A 10,724-nucleotide genomic window follows, 5' to 3' on the forward strand; every position below is an offset into this window, starting at 1 on the left:
TTTTTTCACTGTGATTTAATGGGAAAGTTTTATTTTTAAGAGTCTCTTTTCATGCATCATCAATATCATTGTCTTTGTCATTACCAGGGCCACTTTTTGAATTGTCTAACACAGTTTTCCAGTGTACACCACCCTCATTCCAGCACCTTTTGAATTCATGTATGATTAAGACACTAGCGATATTATCTGAAGTCACAAATAATCATTTGTATAATGTTACATTTGTTTTTGTTCACTGTTGATGATATACATGATTTCCACAACTTATTCTCTTTTTCCCCCTCTTTCTTGCATATAGTTTTACCACACTTGTGTAACCCCATGTAAGATAAAGTTTTGTTTTCACTATTTACTAAGTTTGCATAAATGGAATCATAGTATGTATATTCTTTGACTTACTTCTTTTGTTCATGCTTTTGAGACCATACATTTTCATACATATTACATGCATCTTGAGTTTATTTTATCCCATCCTATGAATCTAATGTCCCAAATATATCTGTCTATTCTGGTGTTGATGGACATTTGAGAAACACTGATTTTTTTTTTTCTTTTGCAAACCATGTCAATATAAAATTCTCTCATCCATGTATGCTCATCCACTTGAACAGCAATTCTCCAGGGCACACAGCCAGGACTAAAATTACTGGTTAATGTGGTAGTGACAGTTTACACTCTAATCAGGAGCTCATGAGAGTTGCCATCCCTCCACAGCCTCACCAGCCTTTGGTATTGTCCAACTTCCTAATTTTTTACTAATTTAGTAATTGAGAAAGGGTATCTTATTGGTTTTAGTATGCATTTCTATTATTAATGAAGATGAATGTTTTTTTCACATGTTTATGGGCTATTCCTATTTAGTTCTCTGTGAAATGCCTATTCATGACTTTTACTCATTTTCTATGCTTTTGCAGGTAATTTTCTTATACTTATGAGCACGCTTTATATATGGTGTACAAATCCTTTGTCAGATATATGTATTGCAAGTAATTTCTTCCAGTTTGGGGCTTGTGTTTTCTCATTCCTTATGGTATCTTAATGGACACAAATTCTTAGATTTAATGAAGTCAAGTTTATTAACATTTTCATTCTTGTGTCTTGTTCAGTAGTTGTTCCTTAAGCCAAGATTATCAGTGTTCTCCTATATTATCTCTTTTATGCTTTATAGTTTTGCCTTTCACCTTTGAGGCTCAGAGTTAAGAGGATGCTCATTGTGTTAGGGGAGTAGCAAGGAGGCCAGTGTGGCTAGAGTGGAGTGAATGGAGTAGAAGCGAAAGGTGCAGACAAGTAATGGGGAACAACATCACATAGGGCTTTGTAAGTCATAGGCTCTTACTCTGAGTGAAATAAGAAGTCATGAGGGGATTCTGAGCAAAATAACATGATCTGACTCATGTTTCAACAGGAGACCAGTTGAGAGACTATTGCTATAATCCAGGTGAGAGAAAATGGTGTCATGGAGCAGGTTGTAGGCAATAGGAATGGTAAGAAGAGATAAAATTCTGGATATATTTTGAAAGTGGTGGTGACAGATTTCCTCACAGACCTTATGAGGGTAGAAGAGAAAAAGAAGCAGCAAGGTTTTTGGCCTGATTAACCAGAAGGATGAGGTTGCTGTTAACTGAGTTGAGGATTTATCCACAAGGCACAATAGACACACAGCCTAAGGCCCGTGGTACATTTAGGGATCCAAGAAAATGTTTTCATTTCAATTTATTTTTTTAATTTTTTATTTTATTTCATTAGTTTCAAGTATACAGTACATTGGTTAGACATTTATATAGTTTATAAAACAATTCTCGTAATTGTTCTTTCTCACCCCTGGCTCTCCACCTAGCCAATACATTAATGCTAACTGCATTCCCTATGCCGTGCTTCCCATCCCCGTGGCCATCTATCAACTACTAATTTGTACTTCTTTAACCTTTCACCCCATTTTCCCAGCCCTCCAAACCCCCCATCCCCTCTGGCCATCACCAAATTGTCCTTTATATTTGTGATTCTACATATAAGTGAAATCATACGGTATTTAGCTTTCTCTATCTGACTTATTTCACTCAGCATAATAACCTTTAGGTCCATCCATGTCATTGCATATAGCAGGATTTCATTTTTTTAATGGCTGAGTAATAGTCCATTGTATATATACCGGATAGTTTCTGGTATATATGTATATATATATGTATATACATATATCCGTTATATAAATGATGGGCATTTAAGTTGCTTCCTTATCTTGGCCATTGTAAATTGTGCTGCCATGAACATAGGGGTGCATAGATCTTTACAAATTACTTTTTGGTTTTCTTTGGACAGAAGTGCAATTGCTGGGTCAAAAGGTATATCCATTTTTAATTTTTTGAGAAACCTCCAGACTGTTTTCCATAGTAGCTGTACCAATTTGCAGTCCCACCACTGTATAAGAGTCTCAACAGTGTATGAGAGTTCCCTTTTCTCCAAATCCTCACCAACACTTGTTCTTTGATTTATTGGTGAAAGCCATTCTGACAGATATGAGATGATATATCTCATTGTGGTTTTAATTTGCATTTCTCTGATAATTAGTGACCTTGAGCATCTTTTCATATGTCTATTAGCCATCTGTATTTCCTCTTTGGAGAAACATCTTTGGAGGTTTTCTGCCCATTTTTTAATTGGATTGTTCGTTTTTGTTGTTGTTGAGTTGTATGAGTTTTTGATATATTTTGTATATTAACCTCTTACCAGATGTATCATTAGCGAATATCTTCTTCCAATCAGTTCGTTGTCTCTGTTTTGTTGATGGTTTCCTTTGCTGTACAAAAACTTTTTAATTTGATGTAGTCCCATTTGTTTATTTTTCTTTTTGTTCGTTTGTTTTGTTTTGTTTCCCTAGCTATATCCAAAAAGAAATTACTGTTATATATCCAAAAAGAAATTACTGTTAGCAATATCAGAGAGTTTACTGCCTGTGTTTTCTTCTAGAAGTTTTATGGTTTCGGGTCTTACATTTAAGTCTTTAATCCATTTTGAGCGCATTCTTGTATACAGTTTCTTTTATTTTGCATATACCTGTCCAATTTATTGAAGAGACTGTCTCTACTACATTGTATATCTTGCCTCCTTTCTCATATATTAAGTTAGTTTTAATTTATTTGAAAATCAGGAAAAAGTGAATATTATTAATAATGACTATATCATAATGAATCCAGCCTGGATCTATTCCTCTTTATACCAGTGCAGTCACAAAATATAATTTTTAATCTTTTTGATAAAGGCAGGGGTCCCTGAAAGCAAAAATACCTAGAGCCCACAAAAATTATAACGCAGCCCTGATCACATTTCCCAAATAAAGTATTTGCACTTTAATCTTTGCCCCAGGCGCTGCTGTTTGGAGAACATAGGGCTTTCATTCTCATGCTTGTTACTGCATGATTGCAAGATGGCTTCTATATCTCCAGATATCTCTTCTGTATTCCAGGAAAAGGGGGATCGAATGCTTCCATCCCTGGTTTTCAAGAAAGCACAGCTTTACCATAAAGCCAGTCCAGCATACTTCTGCATTTATCTCATGGCCAGTATGTCACGTAGATCACCTAACTGCAAGGGAGGCTGAGGAATCCAGTAGTTAACATCCCAGCCTTGAAAATACAGGAAGAGTATTGAGTATCACCCACTCAGGACATAAAGGACTTTATGATCTTACCCTATTCCACCCCTCTAGATCCATTTTTTGTCTCATGCAATGCTCTGGCAACATCCCACTTTCTCACATCCACACCTTTGCTCTTCCTGCCACCTGCCCTACCCCACTCCCTGTCCCACTATGTCCTCTTTCAGGAATCATTCCCTGATTTCTCCCACCTCAGCCTCAGGGAAGTGCCCATCCTAGTCATTTTCATAATACCCCAGACAATTGTACCAAGGGGCTTCACAGATTGGCAATTCCCTATTTCTGCACTTTTCTCCTGTTGCATCGGCAGTGTCTACCACTGTGCCTGGTTCATGTTGAATCTTGGTAAAAGCATGATCTACCCTCATTATCCCCTTTTATCTCTGTTTTCAGGCTCGGACAAGAGTCAAGGCATGTTGGCCTTGTCCATCAGTCCCAATCGACGATACCTCGCTATCTCTGAGACGGTGCAAGAAAAACCTGTTATCACCATTTATGAACTGTCATCCATCCCTTGCCGGAAGCGCAAAATCCTTAGTAATTTTGACTTCCCAGTTCAGAGATTTACTAGCATGGCTTTTTCTCCAGACTCTAAATACTTGTTGACTCAGACATCACCACCAGAGTCCAACCTTGTCTATTGGCTATGGGAAAAACAGAAAGTAATGGCCATCATTAGAACTGACTCTCAGAACAATACTGTCTACCAGGTACCTCCCAGCATAACAAGTATCACACAAATTATAAAAAATAGTAAGAGCTGTCTTTTATTGAATGTTTTCTGTGTATCAGGAGCACAGAGTTTGGCCCTTGTCAAGACCTGCTCATTTTGGTTTTTGGCCTTTGTAAAATGACTTCTGTAGGTTTCCTTGTTTAAGACTCTTGGCCCCACAAATGTAATGAATATAGATCTGTGCTCTTATCCAATATAGTATCAAAATTACATGATTTAGTAATGTTTAAAGGCTACTCTGAGCTACCTGAAATAAATATTAATTAGTAAAATGGGAAATAATTCCATCAAGATTAGTTTTATAAATCTTTGTTTTTTATTCTTTCACATTTTACAGGTGAGCTTTAGTCCCCAGGATAACACACAGGTTTGTGTCACTGGAAATGGGATATTTAAACTTCTCCGTTTTGCTGAGGGAACCCTGAAGCAAACCAACTTTCAGAGGGGAGAACCCCAAAACTACCTATCCCATACCTGGGTATCTGAAGACAAGATTGTCGTTGGCACTGATACAGGCAGGCTCTTCCTCTTTGAATCTGGCGATCAACGCTGGGAGACAAGTATAATGGTCAAGGAGCCCACCAGCGACCTGAAGAACCTGGAGGTGATTCAGGAATCAGAGAGGTAATGGTGCCCCTCTGGGCCGATGCTTGTGTAAAAATATACTCATTGTACTAGTAGCAATACACCAAAAACAGCATTCTTTAAAAATCACTTATAACCTCTTTACCTTAAAAATCAACTCATTTGGAGACCACCTAGGAAGATCAGGTGCTATAGGCGTAAACAATAAAAAATAAGAGATTGTAAACTGACAAGGTCCTTGCAATCTTTGAGGTCAACCAAGGGTTGCCTCGCCTAAAAATTTAAAAAAAAAAAAAAATTGGGAGTGGCTCCATAGTGTAGTGGTTAGCACATCTGCTTTACATGCAGAAGGTCCTGGGTTCGTACCCCAAGTGGGGCCACAGATCATATCCCAGGGGCGCCAGGCGTGGGAGGAGACTCCCGGCCTTCAGAGATCCAGTTTTTAAGGGAAAACGGCAACATCCGTAGGTCAGGGGTGGAAGTGCGGTGGGTGGGGAGTGAATTAAAGAGGGGAAAAAAAAATCAGCTCATTTTCCCTCTGCCTTTCTAATGTTCATCTCTGTTCAAGCACAAATTTGATAGTTATGACCATCGTCTGGATACAGTTCTTTTTATTTCACACCTAACTTTATTTTAGAAGCATTTTAGTATCGCTAGCTTTCAAAACTACAAATTTTCAAAAATATATTTTCTAATGGCTGCCCATTTACTGAACCAATTAATTAAATGTCCACCTAGCCTTTGCAATGTGCAAGGCATCTGGGTGCTGGGAACAAAGATCCTCCAGGAGCTTGCAGTTCGGTAGGAGGCAGCAGACCAATGGAGAAGTGCAAGGAAATGTCAGTAAATCCGACAGAAGCATATGGGCCAAAGTGAGGGCTCAGGAGGGAGCTGTCAATTTTAACTCTACTACAACTAATAATTGTGTCTCACACATATTAGAATGTACCACTGCATGTACTAGGCACTGCCTTGAGCACTGTATATGTATTCTCATTTGAGTCTTACCCTATATAGTACATATTATTGTCATTCCCATTTTATACACAAAGAAACTGAGGCTTAAAGAGGTTCCCAAGATCACAGCACTGTTAAGTGGCAGGGTCAAGATTTAAACCTAGGTCTGTCTGACTCCAGAGCCTGAGCCCTCAACATAATCGCATACTGTAGATCCTTCTTCCTCAGTAACTTTCAGTCCACCCATTTTCACCATCCCCCACACCAGGGACATCTCCTTTTCAGTCATGATTTGGTTAAGAGCTTCCTAATAAATCTCCATGCCCTCCAGTTTGCTGTGTTCACAATCCTTTAGTGGATCCAGGGCTCCAACAATGAAGCCCAGACTCCTGAACTTGGCCCACATGTTCCTGACCCTTTACATCTGGATCATGAGCTCTGGCCTCTATTGACCACACATCTTCTGTGCATGCTCTTGCCTCTGGGCTTGGTCATGTGTAGTTCCCCTGTCCCTGTACCCCCATCCCACTCCCCTAGATACACATACCTGACATACTGCTACTCGTCCTTCAGATCTCAGCTGGGAGCTCTCAGCCTCTGCTCATGCCTCTGGGATGTACCTCCCCTGTAACTGTCTTCAGAAAATCCTTGCTACCTGCTGACTAGCTGCTCCCATCCTACTCAGCTCTCCCCAGCAGTCCTTATCACATGCCCCCTAGACTAAGTTTCCCAGGGCAGAAACTGTGTCAGTCTCATGTACCATTGTCTCACAGAATTGTTAACACAGTATGACGCCAATACATATTGTTATATGAATGAATGATTGAATGAATAAATGAGGGGGGAAGGAGGTAGGGAAGGAGATAGAGAGGGAGGAAGGAAGGAAATAGACACCCGGGTTCAATTCTTAGCTCTTCCACTTACTGATTGTGTGATCTTAGAAAACTCAATCCCTCTGAACCACTTTTTTGTAAACAATAAAGTGAGGATGATAATAATAATAATAGCAATAGTTATAGTGACCACGCAGGGTTGTGAGACCACCAGATAAATTGCAACCTTCCAGTTTCTCTTTGGAGTTTGTGTGGCATTCCTGAACCGAAGGGTAGCGTTTTGGTTATGGGAAAGGAGCTCACATCGGGTGATTTCTCCCACCTTAAAACAGCTCTTCTTTCTCATCCCTAGCAGAATTCATCTCCTTGGGATTGTCTCTCTAAACTTTATATGCTCTTTTCTTTTTCTAGTTTGATCGAATTTCCAACCATCAGTTCCCCACTCCCTTCCTATGAACAGATCATGACGGCCAGTAGCCACAGCCAGCTGACCATGCCCCAGGTGTTTGCCATTGCAGCCTATTCAAAGGGATTTGCCTGTTCAGCTGGGCCAGGCAGAGTTCTACTATTTGAAAGGACGGAGGAGAAGGATTTTTACCACGAGAGCAGGGAAATCCGGGTAAGGAGGGGAGGAAGAAGCAAAACTGGGGTCCTACTGGCATTTGTTCTCCAGCAGCAGAGCGCTGACAAGTTTGATGGGGAAGAGAGGGACTGAGCAGAAATGGGGACTTGAGCCATTTGTCCTGAGGGAAGTTTTAGGATGGGTTGTACAGAATTGGAGTTTAGAATTAGAAAGATGTGAATTTGAATCCTAGGAGAGAACTTTGGCAAATTCTGTTTTTTCTTTGAAGCTTAGTGTCCCCATAAAAACTGTATTATTATGATACATATCGATATTTAATGTCCAGCATACTACCCAGCACATAGTAAGCATTTAGTAAATGTTTGTGGAAAAAACAATGCACACTGTTATAGAGAGAGATCATATCTGGTTGGGGAAGAACCTAGAAGGCTCTGGATGTTTGATGGTAATCTTTGAGGAAAGGTCTTAGAGGATGGATGATATTTGACAGGAAGAAACAGATTAAGAATTACAGATGGAAGGAACAAATTAAACAACGTACCACTGACAGAGTGTATTTGGGAGGCACTAAAGTCACCTGAAGGAAAAAGATAGGAGCTAAAGTTGGTAAAAGATCTCAAATGCCAACTTGAGGAGTATGTGTGTAATTCTGCAGGCAACCTGTTTCTGAGTGGGGAAGCATATGCTTAAGAACAGTACTCTGCCTATGATACCAGGAGCGATTCAATGGACGTGTCCTGGTTAAAAACACATTGAATGAGTTAGACATGACTCTTGCTTTTTGGCTAAGTGATTTCAGGTGAGTAGCTGCATCTAGCAAAACCTGTGTGTCTTCATTGAGAAAATAACCTATCCCTTGTGGTTATCAAAAGGATGAAACAACACAGGGCTTGGTGCTAGTAAATGATAGTATTTATATTGCCATGGTTAGGAATCAGTTAAAAGAATTTTTTTTTTTTTAACTGAAGCCATGTAGTGAGGTCTAGGATCTCAGCAGTGAGTAGCAGGGGAAGTGGGAAGGGAAAGAGACTTTGTGAAGGTTAAGTCTATAGGACGTTCCCTGAGTAGATGTGTGAGACCAGAGATAAGGAGCTCCCAGAGAGGATGCCTCAGTTTTAAGACTGGATGCCTGAAAAAGATGCCAGAGAAGGAAAATTAGGGGTAAGAGCAAGGTGCGTGGAGACCAAGGAGAAGCAGTTTATTCTTTTGTTTATTTGTTTATTTAACAACTATTTATTGAGGGTTTACTTTGTGCCAGGCTCTGCACTAAGGGCTGGGAGGGACACAGTAGGGAAGCAAACACACTAAGAGCCTGTCTGTACTTAGAGCTCAGTCAACAAGCAAACAGACAAATATGAACCGATTGTCAGGCGCGGATCAACATTGTGAGAAACAAAGCCAGGGAAAGGACAGGGGGCAAAAGGCCTCTCTGAGGAAGTTGACATTTGACTCCTGGAATAAAGTGAAACCGTCAGAAATATGGTTTAGACTTTAGGAGTGTGATCAGTATGTACACACACAGTGCTTAGCTTATGTCTGGCATGTAGTTGACGCTTTATTTTTACTATTCTAGATATTTATCATTGTAATTACTTTCACTGCTATTGTTTTCATTGAAACCCTTATATTAGGTAAAATCACTGAGAGAGAAAATAGAAAGAAAGAAGACTAAGTACAAAACAGTATTTCCTAATTTAGAGACTCAGCAGAGGATGCTAAGAAGTAGTGGTCAATCACTCATTCATTCAGCAAGTGTTTACTGTGCATCCACCATGGGCCAGGCTCTGGGCCGGGTGCCTAAGAGCTGTATCAGACATGGCCGCTTCCCTCAAGCACCTGTTTCTGGAGTCGGGCAGCAAGGCAACACCCATTCATTCACTGAGCACCTGCTATGTGCCAGGCACTGTTCCAAGCACAGGGATGGGACAACACAGACAAGGCCTTTAGTCTGAGGGCTCCCATTCTACTTTACACAGCATGATAAATGTGACAGTAGAGGGAACTCTTGGGTGCCATGGGTACATTGAGGGAGTATCAGGGCCCACCTGGCCCAGGGCGGGTCAGAGCGGCTTCCCAGAGCCCTTGCTGTCCTGGTGGAGAAGGGGGAGTTGACTATATGAGGAAAAGCGAGGGGTATATAGGAAGACAGAACTCTAGACAGGGGGAGGGAAACATGAGAGCTCAGTGTCCTGGACCCCAGGGAGGTGGGTGCCACATCGCTGCTACAGGCTCTAGAAAAGTCGAGAAGATGAGAACCGAGCAGGGGTGTCTGGCTTGGTGAGAAAGGGTCTCTAATGTTCATGAAGACAGTTTCAGTAGATGATGCAGCGGAAGGAAATTTTATTTATCAAATTACAAGGAATTAATAGCAGTAGTTGATAAGGAAATAGAGATGGTACGTGCAAGCCAACGTTTCAAGACGTGCGGTTGTTAATAGAAGAAAAGCAATAGCAGAGAAAAGGAAATCTAATTTTATCATGTCTACTTGGAACTACAGGTCCTCCCAGAGACTGCTGACAAGACCTGTGTGACCCCTTTCCTTTTCTCTGTCCTGTCACCCACCTCACGTGGAAGAAGGGCTGTCACCTTCTGAAGTACACATACTGGTGTACTTGGTGCAGGTGGGCTCCCGCACGAGGATTCCAACAGGTGGGCGAGAGTGGGATTTAAACTAATGCTTGTCTTTGGAGGTATAGATTGAGAGGTATAGATCGATCATTTTTTTTAGCGTATGCCGCTGTCTTATTATTCATCCACTAATCGCTTAAAGGTGAATATAAAACCCACAGAAACAGCAGCAACTCAAGCCCTCCCTTCTCAGATCTGAGGCAGATCCTGGAAGCATGCTTATCTGGGAGTCCATACGCTCAAAGTATACAAGGGAACTCTGAAAGCTCAAGGACCCACTGACAATGTAGGGGCATCACTGATAGCTGTCTTGTGTCTTGGGCAGATTCCTGTGGACCCGCAGAGCAATGACCCGAGTCAGTCTGACAAACAGGACATCCTCTGCATGTGCTTCAGCCCCTCTGAGGAAACCCTGATTGCCAGCACCAGTAAGAACCAACTCTATAGCATCACCATGTCTCTAACAGAAATCAGCAAGGTGAGTCTTCCCCAGCAACATTTCCTTCTAGATTTTTTCATCTGTATTCATAACAGAATTGGTCTGTAGTTTCTTTCTTGATGCCTTTGACTGTTTTTGGTATCAGGATAATACTGGCCTCATAGAATGAAGTGCAGAGATGAGGCAGAAGAGAAAGAATTGTTTTGTTTGTAAGATGAGAGAGATTTAAGTGTATTTAAAAGGTAATAGGCTAATAAATCATTATGTTGTATACCCTCAAACGAATACGTTGTATGTCAGTTATATCTCAATTT

At 40.7% G+C, this 10,724-nt stretch overlaps 1 protein-coding gene across 7 annotated transcripts in view; it reads left to right on the top strand.

The window, feature by feature from the left end:
- Positions 1 to 10,724, top strand: part of CFAP57 (cilia and flagella associated protein 57) — a 41,262-nt gene that overhangs the window by 1,590 nt on the left and 28,948 nt on the right. For all 7 annotated transcript variants that reach the window (XM_023535044.1, XM_023535048.1, XM_023535047.1 and 4 more), the window contains exons 3-6: positions 4,046 to 4,362; positions 4,723 to 5,009; positions 7,172 to 7,379; positions 10,297 to 10,449. In XM_023535044.1, coding sequence (XP_023390812.1) covers positions 4,046 to 4,362; positions 4,723 to 5,009; positions 7,172 to 7,379; positions 10,297 to 10,449 — 965 coding nt within the window. The remainder of the gene's footprint in view (positions 1 to 4,045; positions 4,363 to 4,722; positions 5,010 to 7,171; positions 7,380 to 10,296; positions 10,450 to 10,724) is intronic.

This window comes from Pteropus vampyrus, unplaced genomic scaffold (assembly GCF_000151845.1).
Source record: "Pteropus vampyrus isolate Shadow unplaced genomic scaffold, Pvam_2.0 Scaffold135, whole genome shotgun sequence".
In the NCBI taxonomy this organism is placed as follows: domain Eukaryota; kingdom Metazoa; phylum Chordata; class Mammalia; order Chiroptera; family Pteropodidae; genus Pteropus; species Pteropus vampyrus.